The sequence below is a fragment of the Oreochromis aureus genome, linkage group 7, assembly GCF_013358895.1.
Source record: "Oreochromis aureus strain Israel breed Guangdong linkage group 7, ZZ_aureus, whole genome shotgun sequence".
Lineage (NCBI taxonomy): Eukaryota > Metazoa > Chordata > Actinopteri > Cichliformes > Cichlidae > Oreochromis > Oreochromis aureus.
The window spans coordinates 25,132,245-25,151,732 of record NC_052948.1 but is presented as its reverse complement, the minus strand read 5'-3'; the positions used below and the strand labels follow the sequence as shown (position 1 = coordinate 25,151,732).

Genomic DNA, 19,488 nt, shown 5'->3' with positions numbered 1-19,488 from the left:
CAGGATCATAAAAATAGATCAATAATTGGTTGACTGATATTATTGGCACTGTCAGAAGTCATTTTATGTAAAGAGAACCTACCAGTTGTAGTCAGTCACTATCATCACTAATGAGAAGTTAATTGGCCTTTGCCTTCTCAGGTTAAGTTATTGTGGAACATTAGTACGTGAATATGTATTTGAGCCAGTATGTATACTTGTGAATCCACTTGGATTAGAGAAAATACAAACACATATAGTTTTATATTCCTTGATTGTCATTTACCTTTTACTAAAGTGCAGTGGGTACGTTCAAAACGTCTTTCAGACGACCCCACCAGCGGTTAGCGCGTGTACCATATGGAAGCGATGCGGTCGTCGATTCGATACCCTGTCGATCGGTCAGGTGTTGGATGCCGGAACGACTTTAATGTTTTTAATAATCTTTACGTATCGTATTTAAAGACTATATGCTTGTATTTAAATATGAAATAATAATAATAATAATTTAAAAAAAAAAAATATATATATATATATACACTTCCTGGTTTGCGTGGTGACGTCGCGGCATAGCGACTCACACAACCGCATTGTTGTGGGGGAAGAGAAGCTCGGGCAGCCGCTGAGCCCTGCCACTTCTTACTGCTTTTCCACAGTCCTAGCGATCGATTTTAACCCTCATATCCTAGTATATCACTTGAAACCGTCCCCGTCGCCCTGGATACCTGTCGGTCACTTCTAAGGTTCACTCGGTTCAGCGCGAGCCGCGGCCGCCTTTGGATGACCAGACTGAATGTGGATTTAACTGCCGCTTCGCTCCGCAGGCCGCACCGCCATTGCTGCTGTTTTTATAAGCTTAATTCTTGAAAATAGCGAGGTAAGTTTTACCTCACTCTCGTTTTACCCGTTTAATGTTTTTCCCTATACTCTGGATACCTATAAGCTAAAAACCAACCCGTGCTACTCATAGAAAAAGACAACTTTTTTAATTGAGGTAGTTTCTTGTTTGTGTTAGTCGCCATATTTCCTAGGTCCCTGTAGTAGCAGGCTAATGTTAGCCCGGTTTCTGGACGGACGAGCTACTAGAGAGGCCACCGCCTGTTTATTAAGGGGAACAACATGGTTGTCTTTTCTTGTAACCCGCCTGTGTTTGATTGGTCGATCTAAAGCAGGTTCGAAACATAGCACAGATCACTGTGTAGTCGGACTTAATGTTACCCGTACCGGACATGGATCTAGTAACAAGCTGCAGCTACATGGAGCCGCTGTTATTCAGGAAACAAACCGCTTTCAGGTTGTGCAGATCGGAGGCTCCTTGTCTTCGACATTGCTGCTTCCTGTTCTCGATGCATTTCTTTCATTTGTCCAGTGAAGGCAGAAGGTACTGTTGGCGCAGCCGGCTGAAAGCGTGTTGATCTTACGAGTTAAAGGTGCACCAGCCCACGTTGGAGCAGTATGTTCAAAGCTGCTAGCTTAACTTCACTTGCCCTGGTTTAAAAAAATAAAATGAAGTGTGTGTGTCGCGAAGGTACAAATCTAGGTAATTGCGTTTTGGTTTTTTGGGGGGGGCGGGGGGGATCTCAGGAAGATCGATATACATATGCAAACACGGCTGGAATAATTCATAATTGATAATGGTTTACTTGGCCAATAATAGATACGCTTGGAAAGTAGGTTTTGCTGGTTTTCTTTGTCTATGAGATTTAACTAATATCCTTTTTAAATGTTTTGGTTACAGAAGGATAGGTCTTTTTATTGGTGTGTAAACTTTACATTTGCTGAGAATTAATAAAGAGCACAAGAAATTAAAATCCAAGTAGCCCCAGTCCTGATCTGTCTGTTTTTCCGTAGCTGTAAATGGATCAGATTTACTGTAGGATTGAAATTTACATCACAACTTTATTCTGGATCTCACGTTAAGGTTTTTATTTAATATTTACATAATTAGCAGTTAGGGAATCATATCAAAATACTCCAAACTAATGTAATGAACAGAGCTTTATTTAGCAACTTTAACATAGCATACCTTTAATGTAGAAAAGAAAAAATTGTACCATAAGGATCAAAAGAGAGCAATCGGTCATTTAAATGTAGAAGGCTTACTACTACTTCATATTAGGCTTGAAGAACAAGACATAAAATACAGAGATGAAAAATTTTTTTTTGGGACATTTTTCCCTTATCTGTAAACAAGGGTTGGAAGATGTGACAGCGGTCACTTATGTACATGCAGACATGTACAGTGAAATCCATGACATGACAGCTTTGTCAGCAGCTGCTGATCAGCGAGTTATTTATCATCATCATGATGATGATGATGATGATAATAATAACTTAGATTTGTATAGCGCCTTTCAAGAAACCCAACGATGATTTACAAAATAGTATACATTTTAAAACATATATTTTACATATTTACATATTTGTTTCATTGCTTGGATTTTTTCAGGGTCCTCATAGCTCAAACATGAAGAAGAAAAGTCGAAACCAACGCCCAGCAGTGATTAAGAGAGAGACTTCTCCCATCAAGCCATCACCCAACCGGGAGACACTGACATATGCACAAGCTCAGCGAATGGTGGAGTTGGAGGTGGATGGCCGTGTACACCGGCTCAGCATCTACGACAAGCTGGACGTCATCACAGACGATGACCCCACAGCTCAAGAGATCATGGAGTGTAACAGCAACAAGGAGAACAATGAGAAGCCCCAGCAGGTTCTGGTGCGCTCTGTCCGCCTCAAAAATAACCAGCAGAAGAAGAATGCAGCTCTCACCACCTCACATGGTGGTAGTGCCACCCACAGCAGTGCCAGTGGTCTGTTGGAGCCGAAGGTTAGAACAGTTGAATACAATCTGCCAGTGGTGCCGAAAAGGCCAGCAACCTACTACAAATACACCGAGAGGACACCTGAGGAGCTGGATGAGGAGGTGGAATATGACATGGATGAGGAAGACTATGCCTGGATGGAGATCATCAATGAGAAAAGAAAAAGTGAGGGCATAAGTCAAGTGTCGCACAACCTGTTTGAGTTTCTCATGGATCGCTTTGAGAAAGAGTCATTCTTAGCCACGCAGGGTCAGAGTGACCTGCAGTCACTTGTGGATGAAGATGCTGTGTGCTGTATATGCATGGATGGAGATGGAGCCGACAGTAATGTCATCCTCTTCTGCGACTCCTGCAACATTGCCGTGCACCAGGAGTGCTACGGTGTGCCATACATCCCCGAAGGCCAGTGGCTTTGTCGCCACTGCCTCCAGTGTCCGACACGACCAGCTGAGTGTGTTTTCTGCCCGAATCGAGGAGGAGCTCTGAAGAAGACAGATGATGACCGCTGGGGCCATGTAGCATGTGCCCTGTGGGTGCCTGAAGTTGGCTTCTCAGACACAGTTTTCATTGAGCCCATTGATGGCGTCCGCAACATCCCACCTGCTCGCTGGAAGCTTACCTGCTATCTGTGTAAGGAGAAAGGTATCGGTGCATGCATCCAATGTGACAAGATCAACTGTTACACCGCCTTCCACGTTAGCTGCGCCCAGAAAGCTGGTCTCTGCATGAAGATGGAGCCCGTCAAAGAGGTGACTGCATCTGGTGCCACCACTTTCTCTGTTAAAAAGACTGCTTATTGTTGCAGCCACACGCCTGAAGGCTGTGACCGCCGGCCACTCAACATCTATGAGGAGCCCCACCCTAAAAATGGAGCCTTTCACAAGCGAGCTGAAAAGAAAGGGAAGGCCAAGGGCTGGCAGAAGAAAAAGAATAAACGAGCAGACCCTGAACCAGAAACAGAACCTGAAACTCCGACCAGCTCTGGACCTAGCATCACTGCTTCGAGGTAACAGTCAGCCTTAACCCACCAAATCAGCACTCTCTTTCCCTGGTCTTTTGTCCTTCTTATTTCAATGAATTTGAAATTATAATTTTTTTCTGCTTCTAATTTTAGACGAATGCTATCTAAGGTAATGATTTTTACTATATACAGAAAACAAGACAAACTGTATGAATCTGGAAAAAGTAAATATTGAAAGTTTAACTTGGGATAAGTGATATTTATCAGTAGTACTTTAAGAGAACTCTGCCAGCATTATTCCAATATTGTGGAGTTTTTTCCACAGGTGTGTCAGCAGTAATGTTTATTAGAGACGAATAGAAATACAAATACGAAGATATCTGATTGGTCAAAAATGACAAGCCAGAGATCTGAAAGCATTTTCGAGCTACGGAGAAAACATGACCAAAAATATTATTATTATTATTATTATTATTATTATTGTTATTATTATTATTATTGTTATTATTATTCACTGATTAATATTCCCCTTTTCTTCTATGTTGGGTTAGTTTTGATACCATCCTCAACCAGGTATCAGTTCAGAGGAAGCGTTCATTTGTTGAGGGGGTGCTGAGCTACTGGGTGCTGAAGAGGCAGTCAAGGAACAATGTGCCCCTAATCCGCCGGTTACAGGCCAACCCACAGCCGCCCAAAGCCAAGCAGACGGTCAGTTCTGTTAACACCTAGCAACCTCACACAATGAAGTATTGTCCTTTTTAATGTAGTTCTCGTTATTGAGCTGAAGCTTGTGTTTCCTGCAGGACCATATGGAGTCTAACCAGGCACTGAAGGAGCAGTTGAAAGAGTGGCACCGCCTCCGTCACGACCTGGAGCGAGCCCGCCTGTTGCTGGAGCTTATCAGGAAGAGAGAAAAACTGAAGAGGGAGGAGGTAAAATCCTTTCAGCATTTACTACTTCACGGTTGTCTAGTTAAGAGCTTTATTCCTTTCATCATTTCTTTTCAGGACACATTGTTTATTGTCAAGTTAAAGCTAAATATTTTACTTTTCATTTACTACTCACTACTTTAATTATATTTGTTATTGTAATTGTTATAGTTAGATGCTGGCACTTATTTAGTTAACTCATTACCACCCACAACATCCCAAATGCCATTGATTAGTTGGACAGCTCCTCACAAATTTGACTACTTGACTGTTAGTCTAAAACCTTTTATGTGCCTCAAACACCCAATGCACTAAAACATAAACATCGACCCAAAAATGGGATTTACTGTATACACACATTCAGTTTTAATAAACATTGACCTTGGACTCTCGATAACACCTCATGGCATTCGTGTTTGGCTACCTTCTCTCAACAGATGAAGCTTCAGCAGTCAGTGCTGGAGGTCCAGCTGACTCCCTTCAACATCCTGCTGAGAGCCGTGCTCAGTCAGCTGCAGGAGAAGGACCAGTACAGCATCTTCGCTCAGCCTGTCAGCGTTAAAGAGGTCAGCAGTTGTTCATTATTCACTTTAAAACAGTTTAAAGCAATCAAAAACAAAGTAGAAGTCTTTTTTCCCCAGTTCAAATGAAATGGCTAATATATAACAACACTTAGGAACACCTCTTTTTCCTGCCTTTTCTTGATCAAAGATGTTTATTTATAAAGTCTGTTTAACATCTGCATAACTGTGTTATAAAAATCAAGTGTATCTCTGTCATTATACTGAAAAGCAGTTCATTGAACCAAAATCACCATTTGAAGAAGACCCAACTTAATGTGAAAGTATTCTGGTTTCAGAAAACGTTTCACACATTGGATTTGAGATGACTGACTTTTCATTACATTGTAGTGCTGTATCAATTGCTCTAAGCAACAGTTGCATTCCTTTAAAGCATACTTTTCATTGAAACTCAGGAACGATGTCCCATGTTCACGTGATGAAAATTTCAGGATAATGAGATGAGCTGACACAAATTTGTTAATGAGTATTGGTTTCGACTAATGGTAAAAATGTAAATAACATACTACCAGGGATATCAGGGATCACCACCATATCACCATATTTGCAAATATAGCAGTAGATTGTGTGGTAGAAAGCAGAGCTCCTTGTGTTATTATGTGGGACAAGTCGGGTTCCACTGTGCTCAATTGGTACAGACAGGGTTTCAGGCCCATGTACTTCCACACTGTGTATTTGGCTCCATACTCTCTTCAACGTAATTGAAGAATATTTGTCCACATGCAAATAGAAAGTGTATGATACGGGCCTGCAATTCAAATCAGCGATTCCTGTACATCTGTGGCATTCTCTCTACTGTTTCTTCTTTTTTTACAGTGATATTCACCACGATGAAACATCCATCCATCCTCTTCCACTTATCCTTATCAGGGTCATATCCCAGATACCATAGAGCAATAGGCAGGGTACACCCTGGACAGGTCACCCCTCACAGCCATTCACACTTTAATCACCAGTTAACCTAACCCCACTCATTCCATGTCTTTGGAGTGTGGGAGGAAGACAGAACCCATGCAGATGCCACACAGAAAGGTCCCAGCCAGGTGGTGAAGTCAAACTGAGGACCTTCTTGTTGTGAGGCAACAGTGTTAACCACACACCACCGTGCTGCCCTGACAGTGAAACATGTAGCACATGTTCCGTACTTCAGTATCTATTGGGTTGTATGAACAACTAAACAGTGAAACTAATGGCACCTTTTGTGCAGATGATCGAAGAAATGCAATTTGTTTATGTGAGTGCAAAGCATCTTGATATAAATGAAAGCATGCATTGTTTTCTAAATTTGGACAACCTGTGTTGCAAAGCTTGACCATTTTGAGCTTTAAAAATTGACATCCAAGTTCTGAAACTAGTGCCCAAACTGATCACCCATCAAAATCAAGCTTTAGAGTGTCAAGGCTCAGTACCTTCCAGCGTGCCTTTCGAAAAAGGGATATCATGAACCAGAATTTCTTCCTCCTCTTAAACTGCAGCCTCTGATGTCTGTTCTCTGTTCTATGCAGGTACCTGACTACCTGGATATCATCAAGAACCCCATGGACTTCTCCACCATGAGAAAAAGAATCGATGCTCACTTCTACAGGAGCCTGGAGGGGTTTGAAGCCGACTTTGACCTCATAATATCCAACTGCATGACATACAATGCCAAGGACACGTTCTTTTACAAGGCGGCTCAGCGGATGCAAGACCATGGCGGAGCCATCCTTCGCAGGGCCCGTAGAGAAGCAGAGAGGATTGGCTTTGACTTCCCCAGTGGGTTGCATCTTCCTGAAGTTCCGAAACTGGAGCCAACACCACCATTCACCTGGGAAGATGGTAGGCTTATAGTGCTTTATGAAGTAATAAATCTCTGAAAGTGATAAGTAATTTATCATCCATCATTATCTCTTAAGTATATTGAATAATAACTTTAGCCTCTCAAAATACAGTTTATTGGTTAATGTTTAATGTAGTGTAAATTCCGTACTGCATTAGTAAAGTCATTTAAACCTGAGGCCTGTTTTTCCACCATCTTTGTTCTTTTTTCACCTCTGCGTGGTTGGCATTTCTGGCAGCAAGGTTTGTCAGCAGCTGAATTTTTTTGCGCTGTGGGCATGTTAATGTTTCTGCACACTGACAAGTTGCTGGACCAAAGAAGTCGTAGTGTGGGCAGTCAAAATAAACTCAGTTGAAGTGTTAAAGCTGATAAAAGTTGAACTGTAATAATCATTCAAAACTGCACTTTCATGTTTGCAGATGGTGTTATTTGACTTGCTAATTATGATGGTGCATTTGTATTGCTTTAACGTGTCATTTCAAGCATTACAAAGTTAAAGTAGTAGATATTTAAACAGTGGAAGTATGAGTTTAGTAGTAAAATAGTCATGTAATCAGGATAATGATGTGGTTATATCATGTGACTGTCTTCCGTAGTGGACCGCTTGCTGACTCCCACCTACCGCCAGAAGACTCCTCTGGAGGATCAGCTGAAGGAGCTCCTGGAGAAACTGGACCTGAGCATAGCTATGAAGCACAGCCCGTCCCGCAGCAAGAGGCTAAAGCTACTCAAGAAAACCATCACGGAGGTCCGCAGTGAGATAAGCTTGAAGAATTCCCTGCCACCACAACCCTCTACTCCAGATCCCAGCCCATCTCCTGCTGAATCTGAAGACCAACCACTACGAGAACTGCTGGCAGATCCAAGTATGACACAGGAAGACAAGTCATTACCTCCACCACCATTAGAGACATTAACCTTACCATCCCAAATTTTGCCTATGGACTTGGACCCAACCCCCGTGAAGCTCACAAAGCCCTTGGACCAGACACCCGCAGAGCTTGAGGATGTCACCAACACATCTACCTCAGTACCATCGGACACCCCAAATGGGCACATCCCAGAGTCGTTGCTCCCCAAAAGTGACCTCTACGTGGAACGCTATAACCGGAGGACCAATGTACTCTTTCGGAAGTCAAAAAGTGCCAGCCCACAGAAACCACCCCGGACCCAAGAGGTCTCCTCTGGGTCCCCCCCACCCCTGGGCGCCAAAACCTTCCTGTCAGTAGTGATACCTCGATTGGAGACGCTCCTTCTGCCGAAGAAAAGAAAACGCAGCAGCAGTGCTGATGGTGAGGACGACGAGGAGTCGCCGATCAAACGCCTTGGTACAGGTGTCAGTCAGATATAAATTATTTTGTTTCAATTGGAAACAATGTCTCGCTGGTGACAAAAACATTCAGTGAGTTTAAAATAATTCTTGTATTTTTATCCCCCTCAGGAATGGCAAACGGTTTTGTGGTGGAAGAGGAGGGTGTGGTCTCACAATCTCCCCGTTTGCTAGAGCCACGCCGACGCTGTGCGTCCGAGTCGAGCATTTCTTCAAGTGGAAGTATCCTTTGTGACACAAGGTGAGTGAGAAAAGAAACAACAGAAACCTGAGTGTCTATGCTTTTTTTTTCTTTACTTTGTCCTTCACTTCTGCCTGTGTTAACATTGTGGTGACCAAGTTTATAGTGTAATCAGAACAATTAATATATGCGCCTCCAGGGCGAAAGCTGCCGAGATCCTTTGTGTTTTCAAACCAAATAAGTTAACCATCAGTTGCGCACAGAGGTTTTCCACAAAGGACAATACTGTCACAGTAAGTCTGCTTCTGTGGTCAACACCAGACCGTTAACAAACAAAAGATCATAGCAACAAAAAAAAATTCGCGAGACAAAATGAAACTACTGAAATTAAAAAGGTGCTTGTTTGTGGTTATAACATATAGAAATGGTAGAATAAAAAAATGTGATGACTTCAAATTACAGAAACAAAAGTCTTGAGTGTCTATAAAAACGACTAACCAAGAACAGTCACAGCTGGTTTATTTAACGTTTTCTTTGGTGTGTGGGGAGACGCTGACATGTGGAGTTTAAAACAGGCTTCACTTGCAGTGGATGACTTTTTAGCTGGTGGAATAAATTAGTGGTGCTGCTACCTTTAGCGGCAATAGTTTTATGGGATCCTTCCCGTGGGATTATGATGCATTGGATATGTGGGAGAAAAAAAAACCCTCCTAGTGAATCCCATGCAGACAGCTTAATATTGCCATGGCAATTTATAATTGTTTTAACCATCGTATGTGGAAAACCCGCGATACATCAAGTATATTTGATATATCACGCACCCCTAGTTTGATGTATTATCTATTAGCTTGTATTTTGTAAAACTAAAAGTTCTTTTGAAGCATAAAATTTGATATGTAATAATTTGGAATAAACTGTCATCATAACAAAAAGATGTCTTTTCAATAATATGAAGTAGATTGCTTTTGGGTTTACTTGCTTATCTAGATTTGAAGTTGTTTGAAAATGAATTGGTGAAGAGAAAATTAATAATTTTAAGTCGATCATTCCGGCAGCTGGTACATGAGGGTTTTAAAAAAAAAAAAAAAAAAAAAAAAAAGACCAAAAAACCCCACAACATTTTCCTCATTGACCTTTGCTCCTGTGTCTTTCAGGACCGTTATCCTGTCTAAAAGTGGTAAAGGGCGACCAGCCACCGCTCGACGTAGCACCGTGGATGACAAAAGCACTCTAATGACCTGCATTGAAAATGGCGAGTTCATCAAAGCTGCGAAGATCTCTTCAGGTGAGCTGATCAGCTGTCGATTGTGACCTAATGAGTGTGCATGAAACAGCTTGGCAAGCTTTGATTTGTCATTTCTTACTTCTGTCTTCTAAAGGCATTTACTAAACTAATTAAAAAGTGGCTCTCTATTGGGATACTAATACTTCTTATGTCCAAGCATGCAGCATTTTATTAAATTAATTTCTTGCTTTCATGTTACATCCTCACTTTTCTACTGTTACACCTGTGTTATACAGAGCAATTGAAGTTGAATGAGTCATGTTGAGTGTCGTAGGTTTTGATGTAAAAATCCTTTAAATAGAAATCTTTCAAAGGGGTTACTACAGAACCATGAAATCACCGATTCATCAATGGAGTCTTCCACACTGGTTCTGAAACTGAGGTTAAGTGGTTCATCAGGTACTGGATTTAAGTCAGCATATTCTGCACTCACACTGTGAGTTCAAGCTACAAAGGAAGTTGTAAACGCAGGAGAACAACAGAAATGGGAAACTGCGGATGGACGAGGTGGAAGTGAACTAAAGACTGGTATTTTCTTTGTGGATTCAGAGCGAATTATACACTCGTGCCTGTCAGCTACGTTGTACTACAGCTGATGTGGTGCAACTTCTAAAACTGCATTGTTCATCATTACTGCCGACATTAATGAGCATTGCATTATGACAGTCTTAAAGTTAGGAAGTTGAATTGTGTGTGTGTGCGTGCGTGCGTGTGTGTGTGCGCGCGCGTGTGTGTGTGTGTGTGTGTGTGTGTGTGTGTGTGTGTGTGAGCGCGCGTGTGCAGTTTGTTTTTGAGTGTTTGCAATGGTAAAAGCAAATCTAAAGAAAGTTATTCCCTATGGCATTCATGATAAATATCAGCAGTATGTGAACTTAACTTATATAAATTAACACTGACATATTTAAAAAAAAAAAAAAAAAAAAAAAAAAAAAAAAGAGCCAGTACCATACCTACACATGCCTTCATAGGAATGTCATTTTATACACACACATACTTACAATACAATATACACCCTAAAATGGTTTACATGGTCTACTTTATAGAAAGTATTATTGGCGGTGTGTGTGCGTTGAGATTGGTTGTGCTCTCTGTTGCAGTGTATCCTTCATAACTTGCTTGTTATTGTTCCTGTAGAGGTGTGGAAACCCACTGCTGCTTCTCCATTTGTTCTGGAGCCTCTTAAACTAGTTTGGGCTAAATGTAGTGGATATCCCTCCTTCCCTGCCCTGGTGAGTGAGTGTTAGTCCCCTCTGTATCTCATTACCCATCTGCCCCTCTGCCATTGTCCATCCTGTAGCTCGTAATTTGTGCTCATGGCCACGCAGGAGCTTCCAGCTGGCTGATAGTGGAATGGTTGTTGTTGTCGTCGTGTGTAGTGTGGGTCGCTTCGCTCTGGGTGTATTGGGCTTGACTTGGCCTTGCATGCTTGTCTCTCTGAATGCTGCCTTCTTTCACCAGGTTATACACTTCTTCAGCTTTTTTTTTTTTTTTTTTTGTAAATAATGGAAATCAAGTGCTTTGAATACAGAAAACACAAAGCACACGGAAGTGACTAAATATGTAAACAAACAGGGCAATAATTTAAGTTGAAAGAAATCTCACGCATTCACACAACTGTCGGGGGGTGGGGGGGCCTTCTGCAGATTGTTTCACTTGTGTGCAGCAGCTCCCTAATAAAAGCCAGCTCCCTAAATTTAGTATTAGCATAATGAATTTCAGGACCAGTCAGTCTGGGAGCCGCAGAGCAATGTGAAATTGACCTATAGTTAAAGAGAGGCCCTGAAAGTTGGCCCCTTTGGGCAAAGGATGAAATTTCCCTCCATAACATGCATTGAGAACCAGGAAAAAGGGCCAATGTCACAATGGTAAAGAATTGTTCCAAAAAGTCTGGATCTTTCTCCCGATCGAACCAGTTAATCACGTAAGTTGGGCCAAAAACCCACCTCTGCTAAAAATGTCATGCTAACCCCATCCATAACATTTTGAGTAAATCTGCTAACAAACAGAAACACTGAACCAATCCCCCTTTTTGGTGGACTTAATAAATAAAATGCAGTACTTTTCTCGTCAACAACTACTTCTCAACTTTCACATATGGAAAGAAAAAATGCATTCTAAAATCCATCCCTAGTTACCAACCGCAGGGTGGAAAGAGCCTGTGTTGAAGAGTTTAAGAGCAGAGGCAGTCTAATGCAAATAATTACATGATCATGTATATCAACAATTTGCTCTTTGCAAATCTGGGAAGAATAGTCTCTTTAAAGGTCTTTAGTTTAATATGATTTTAAAATACAGTTTGCGAGTCAGAAACAAAGATCTCTTTCGTGTTACTTTACAGGAACTGTTAGTTTGTATACAGCATCCTTCAGTTATAGTTACAAACTTTAAAGTTAGCAACATGAAAATCAACATTTGAATTAGACTAATGCTTTAACATTAAGTTCACTTACAGTTAGGCATTACATTTATTTCTTACACTGTCAAAAGCCTCAGCTAAATAACTTGGGTGGCACAATGTCAGTGTCATGTAAGACTTAGACTGCTCACACAGTACTGTCTAAAAATAAAGACAGTACTCTGCATTTAATTGGTATAATATTTACCAACTCCTTAGTCTGAATGTCTAAGTTAGAACAAACTGGGGTGTTTTTAGTCACTGCACTTAGACGTAAAATGTAAGTTAAGTATTCAACTTGTAGCAGGGCTACTAATAATAATGTGTTTGGCTTTACTCGATCAGCTAGAATGGAAACAAGTGACATGAGAATCATTTCAATTAGGGGGAAAAAAAAGCTCAGGGTCAGATTTTTCTAATGCAGAAAAGACTTTCAAATATGACCAGACCAAAAAAATATTTTTCATTAAAACATCACATCAACTGTACCCATATGGAAAAGATATATATAAATCTTACAAAGTTTGTATCTGTCTTGTGTGAAACTTGTATGAAAAGCATACAAGAGTGAAAACAGATATAAGATCCCTTGAAAAATTATATAAATGAAACTTGTATGTTTTGGATACTTAGTAAAACAATATATGAAAGTAATGAGAAAGTGGCCACTTTCATGAGTAAATCATATAAGCCTTATATGATTCACTATACGAAGTAGGCCACATCTTATGCAAGTCTTTAAGTTTTTACTATTTCTTTTCCATATAGGTAGGGATGAAATAAGAATGGAGTAATTATGGATTTGTTTAGATCTTCTCTATTTCCTTCACTTCCGAGTGGAGACGAAGCTAATTGTGCATTTTGAATTATTTGATCCAGCTCAGTAGGAATTGAGCCATTTGGAATTCATTGTTTTTTTTGGACTTCCCAGTTATTAGTACCTTTTTACAGAAAGATTTCCCCCCCCCAAGCAAGGACCTAACAACTTACAGCTTAGATGTCGAGTTGATGGCAGAAGCAGATATTCAACATCTTCACAGAAATGGCAGTGACTTGGTGATGTTAGTGGGCTGTTCAAATAAACCAAAACTGATGTATTTATCAAGACAAATTAGCATTTTTAACATTTTCAGCCAGTCATCTAAATTAAAGAACAAAAACCAAAACAAACAAAAGGCCCAAACTCCAGTTGCCAGTTTTTGGCCACACGTTTTCCTACGAGAAGTCTGCCTCCCTCAGTGGCCCGCTCCATTTTCTTGGTTTTTCACAGATCATGGACCCCAGGTCACGGAAGACAATGTGTCGACACAGCGGGGTGGAGCTTCCCCAGCCACCGTTGGACGTTCTCAGAGCCGGAGAGCGGATGCAGTTCAGGTCCGCAGAGAAACTCTTCCTCGTCCACTTCTTCGACAGCAGGCGCAGCTGGTGAGGAGCCAACTTCCTTGACTGTTAGCTGGGATTGAATTAATCTTACTAAAACAAAACATAAGGTGATCAACACAGATTGTACATTTGAAACCTCTTTAACCTGGAAAGCAACATCTGATCCACTCATCTAATTGGAGACGAGCTCCACCAGTCACACCTGTGGCGAGCCGCTGTAGTCTGCTTAATGACAGCTTTTTAAATGTGTTCATAATAGGAGAGCTTACGATTGTGGTGTGGTCCCCAAACAGTTTTTTCAGAGAAACCTCAAAGATTCACTTTAACAAAACTTTTACTTTTGTTATGTTGTTTAAGAATGACTTCAGAGACAAAAAACAAAACACATTAGCCACTTAATACAGACCTTTTTTGTCCTATGTCAAATTATATTACTATAATATGTAAAAACAAAACAACTTTAGGCTGATCAGACTATGAAAGAGATGCTGAACTGCATTCTGTGTGTTGTACAAAAGGTCTTGAAAGGAACTCCTCTTTGTCGCATGGGAAAACATTTTCCAAAATGGTCTCCTCTCTCACCAGGCAATGGCTTCCTAGATCCAAAATGGCTCCCTTCGGTGTCAACAAGATGCTCGACAGAATGAAGCTGATGGAGGCTCGGTCGTCCTCTGTTCGAAAATCTGTGCGACTCGCCTTCGATCGAGCCATGAAACATCTAGACCGCATTAGAGAGCTGGAGCCGAACACTGGCCTCGGTGTCACGATTTGAAGCCCCGCCACCTCAAGAATCCTCCCATCACCCATCTCTTAATCATGTTTTTGTCACTGCAGAGAACACGGTGTCTGCTGTATACGCACAACACAAACACGCGTCTTGTTTACTATGTCCTTCAAACTGGAACCAAATCCTTTCCACCCTTCCTCACACACAGGTTCCACCTCTCTGAAATACTGTAGCTTGAAACAGTTGTTCTTATTTGTCAAGAGCTATGCAATGAAAAACGTCTTTGTTAGTGGATTCAAAAAGTTGACAGGGAAAAAAAGAAAAAAAAAATCAAATCTTGGCTGCGAGAACTGAAAAGTAGCAGGTCTGAACCTGTTGAATGTGGCAGAGTTTGGCCTCTGGCCTCTGACCTCCTTAAATGTGCTGCAAGACTGCTGCAATCTCACTGCCATGAAATTGTCCATCATTGTGTGTGACAGCAGCAGCTCCTGTAAATATCCTGTACAAGGCCTGACACTAATTTATTCATTCCCTCAGTCAGTTTTGGTACACAGCATTCTGATATTTATACAGTGAGGTGATCCACGCTGTCAACAGCACTGACAGTGTTGGTATTTCTGCTGGTGCTATCTCTACAGAGAAATCAAACATGCATACTGTATTGAACCTTTTTATTTCAGCTTCTTTTGTATGGTTTTTGTAAGTTATTGAGTTCTCATGCTTCAAGTTCTCATCTTTGGCATTAATGTGTTTGTGTGCTTTTTTTTATTTTTTATTCTGAATGTTTTTACTGGACTACTTTTTTTTTTTTTTTTTTTTACTGTTTGTACATATTTATATAACATCTATAAAACTCTCAAAGTTTAAAATGCCCAAAGTGCATCATTCACACCAAAACAAAGAAACAAACAAAAAAAGCTGCCCACAGGTTCCCCAATAATGTGTTTTATGGGGTTTTTATTAGATTTTTTTTTTCCCAGGTTTTTGGCCTGTTTGTGTGCTGTGATGAGTTCAAGTCTTCTGTAAAAATGTCATAGAACCATCTTCTCAACCTGGACTGGACAGTCAGCTGTAGGGTGAGAAGAGAATGTGCCTGTACTAATTTATTGTAAATTGAAAAATGTATATGCATTACTTTATAGAGAAAGAAAATACTACAGGTGCACTAGGAGTCACACATAGGAGTCCCTTCTCTTTTTCCTGTGTCAGTCTTTTTTGTTATTTTTCCATATTGATAGCATTAAATCTGAGGGGTGAGGTGACAGTGTTTGACATTTTATTTTGGCAGGGTAGCAATGGGTAGACTTCCTGTTTTCTTTGGTCCTTCTGAATGTGGATGTTGTGTGTAAATAGATTTGGTACTTTAGCTGATTCTCTGGGAAAAACCACAGTTAACAGGGAACGGAAACCAGCTGACAGCAGGCTGGTGGGATTTTTATACTAAAACACTGAAATTAAAATATGTTATTAAATCACTCTGAATGTCTTCTGGCTTTGTTTTACACATTTTTCATTCACACTTTACAAAAAAGAAAATCAGGGCTGTTATCCTGGTTCTATAGTACTTGTTATACTGTTTAGTTTTAATATTGAAAATAAAAATTGGAGCTTTTGATGACATGAGTAAATGTATAAAAATTTAGCAAGTTACCTGTATATCACCAAGTCACCATTAGATGGCGGTGTTGCACCTTGTAAGAAAGTTATTAAAACGAACAAGAATAATAAATGCAGAACTCAATGCATTGTAACCATTTGGGCACAGGGATAAGACATCTATTCATTGAATATACTACATCTCCATGACACTGTTTGACAACACAAATCACAAAGTTGCATTACTTTATAAAGACACATGCGTCTTATGATAATGTGGACAGAGGTTGTGCTTTAAGAGACAATCTGGGGCTTCCAAAGTCTGCTTGAAATTAACTCTGCTGTTGATCGATGTGCAACTTCTACATCCATCTTGATTTTTGATTTAAATGTCAGGTCCACTACATTTTCCACAAGCCTTCAATATGAAGTCTGACCATATTAAGTGTTATTTGAACACCAGCACCAGTGTTCAATTTTGAATTTTCATATTTAAAAAAAATAAAATAAATAAATCTATTGGTCTCTTTGTTCATGGTAATCTTAGGTAAGAGCACTCCTTATCACATTTTCATATTAAATATGAAAATGGGACAATTGAATAACGGAACAGCAATGCTGCACACCAATATACCACATTTAAAAAAAAAAAAAAATCAAAAAAAAAAAAAAATCACCAAAAACCTAAAAGTATGGTCAAGCCTCTAAATAACACGTGTCATTAAGACAGAGACATATTGCTTTTCTGCTAAATTACCCAGAAGTTGAATTGTACTTTAAAATAAAGGGGAACAAGTATTTAAAAGCAAGTACAATTACGTCACACTTTCAGTTAAAATATACTGAAATTCCAATTCTAGAGGAATTACAGCCCAAGTCACAGGCTGTATTATAAACTGGTACGAAGTGCTTTAAAAGACTATGCAAAGGAAGTGAGCCACATTGTGTGTTCATTCCAAAAGTGTGCATGCAAAAAAAAAAAAAAAAAAGATCCATGTCACATGAAAGAAAAAGAAACATTTCCACAAATTACTGAACTAATTTAAGTGAGAAAATATAATTTCATTCGATATTCAATTGCACTCATTTGCACTCCGAGTATGCATTTTCTAAAAGTGACTATTTTGAAAGATTATGGTTACACAAATTTAAAAAAAGTCATTCTGCTCCATTCTTGCAGTTTGTGTTTTATTACCATTGCTGGTTCAGTTTTGAACTGAATGTTTAAAACCTAATAATCGAGTTTTTCCTGATGACTCGTTATCCTCCAATTAGAAGCAGATATTTTATTGCCCAGCTGAACAGTACACAGGGTCTGGAGGTTAAAATGTCTTTGAAGTTGGAAATAATTATCCATGCAAACAGGTAATTAATGTCCAGCTAATCAATAAACATGACATGTGTTGACAACATTAATGCAGCCGGCACTGCTGCATATAAGTGAAGGTGTCAGCCAGCATCTGCCTGAATCAACCAGCTCGCATTGACCCCCGGTTTGTGTTTTTTTTTCCCCCCCCTTCAGTTGAGCCAAGAGGTAAAGATAAAAGTGAATGTGCATTCATGTGTATGGAGGAGGATTTGGAGGACCGATCAAGTCTGAAAATTCTGGGGGGATTGGAAGGTTAAAAAACACAACCCACTTTCAACATTGTCCTTGTTAAAGGGACAATAAAGCTAATGTTGAGTCCACAAGTTCACATATAAGCAACTTATTCTGGTTGATGAGATGCCATCCCACAGTGGGTAACCATCATGAGGAGGAGGTTCCTCCACATGCATAGGGCCCGTTAAGTCAATAAGTTGTTAAATTGCCAAGATGACTTTAAGCATCCAGTCCAATAAATGATGAACATGAATCAGTATCAGAATAAAGAGAGATTGTGCACATTTTTAGGCACAGTAATGTGCAAATGTGCCACCATTTCATAGGAAATAACACCAACAGTATAAAATTTATTGCCTAGAAGCCCTGCTGCAACAAAATCATTATGGTTTCACAAAGTGTGCCAAGTTTAATTCAATTCCTTCCTCTTGGAGGTAAAAAGGAAATTAAAACACAGAAAGTAACTTTAGTCTGAAGTGATGCCTTTAGTTGAAGACATAAGTTTCTAAAATCTTAACAGTTTGTAAATCAAGAACTCTGGTAAAATCAGACTGTTCCTCTATTTAGTGTGCACTTTGCATAACTCTGAGCTGTGAGGGATTATGCTTACAAGTAAAGGCATAAAACTGGGTTAATATAATTCAGCTCATTTGTATTTGCCAACTGGCTATTAAGAATTTCGCTAAAATATGTAGTTAAAAAAAATAAATAAAAACAACCACTGCTGAGATACCTGGAGTATTCCATTAGTGAACAAACTGCTCCCAATATATCAACAAAGCCTAGAGCCGGAGGCAGCCACCCGCCACAGCACTAAAAACAGAGAGGACAGAACAACAAGTATGAAAAAAAATAAAATAAAAATAAATATTAAATAGCTAAATAAACAATACTGCAAATGAAAGCTGCAAAAATAAATAAATCCCAGAATGAACAGCAGTCAGTGCTCCTGAAAAAACAAAAAGTAAGTTAGCTATGGCACCTACAAATTACTAAATGGAAATATACCAGTACAAAACAAAACACTGGAGTGGGTAAAACTATTAAAAAGTCCACTATTTCAGCTCACCAGGCAAAAGTATAAATCAGTTCAACCCACAGGGGAGCCAAACCAGAGTCCAGGACAATGGCAGGAAGCAGTCCCCACACCTGGCTGCAATCACCTATTTAAGCCTTTGTATTCCCCGTGTGATTGGCTGTTCCCCTGCTACACCTGTATGACTGATTCTAAATCCAGCAATAAACTTTGAAATGAACTGCAACTGAACACTTTTATCATCGTCTTTTTTCTTTGCTTGTCCTTTTTAAATCTCTACATAGGACTTTTTTTGCCAGCTCAAACCTTATGAAGTATGAGCTTCATAAAGTATTCTCACATATCCTTATAGTCTTATACATACTTTAACATATGTGTGTGCCCCTTGGCATTTGAAATTTTTTAAAGAGGAGAAATGGCTTCCTGATTTAGACTTAATTCTCTCCTCTAAGAGAAATAGGTGTTGGTGGAGGGTGGCAGGCTCTCAGTATGAAATGAAAAAAAAAACTCATCTAAATTTTTTTCTGCTCTTCAACTTCTCATCTCTTGATGGCCATGTCATAATCGGAGTACAAACACCACCTCCAACTTTCCCGCTGCCTGGAAATAATATTTCCTCATATCTCTAACATGATAAAATCTAAAACCAAGTGAAAAAAACAGGTTGGAGAAAAAAAAGTACTTTTGTAAAATCTTATTTGTTTACTGCTGTAATATTGTGATTTACAGGACAAAAACCAAAAAGTATGAAACCTTAGTCAAGACCTGGATTTTTAAATTCTTTTAAAAATTTAGATTTAATTCAAAGTGTAATATGTCTGAGGTATTAAAATTACTACTAATTCCTAATTACTA

General features: G+C 39.7%; 1 protein-coding gene across 3 annotated transcripts; it reads left to right on the top strand.

Annotated features, from left to right (window-relative positions):
- The first annotated feature begins 524 nt into the window (after window positions 1–524).
- Window positions 525–15,884, top strand: LOC116319263 (bromodomain-containing protein 1-like). 3 transcript variants are annotated; one of them, XM_039614947.1, is made up of 12 exons: window positions 525–856; window positions 2,429–3,813; window positions 4,320–4,476; window positions 4,572–4,700; window positions 5,135–5,263; window positions 6,784–7,096; window positions 7,694–8,425; window positions 8,539–8,668; window positions 9,763–9,893; window positions 11,028–11,122; window positions 13,559–13,713; window positions 14,257–15,884. In XM_039614947.1, the coding sequence occupies exons 2-12, from the start codon at window positions 2,447–2,449 to the stop codon at window positions 14,441–14,443; spliced, it is 3,525 nt and encodes a 1,174-aa protein (XP_039470881.1). In that variant the 5' UTR covers window positions 525–856; window positions 2,429–2,446; the 3' UTR covers window positions 14,444–15,884. The 3 variants fall into 3 exon arrangements, with proteins under 3 accessions (XP_039470881.1, XP_031594404.1, XP_031594402.1); XM_031738544.2 differs by having other exon boundaries at window positions 7,694–8,431; XM_031738542.2 differs by lacking the exon at window positions 11,028–11,122 and having other exon boundaries at window positions 7,694–8,431; window positions 14,257–14,412.
- The last annotated feature ends 3,604 nt before the right edge of the window (window positions 15,885–19,488 follow it).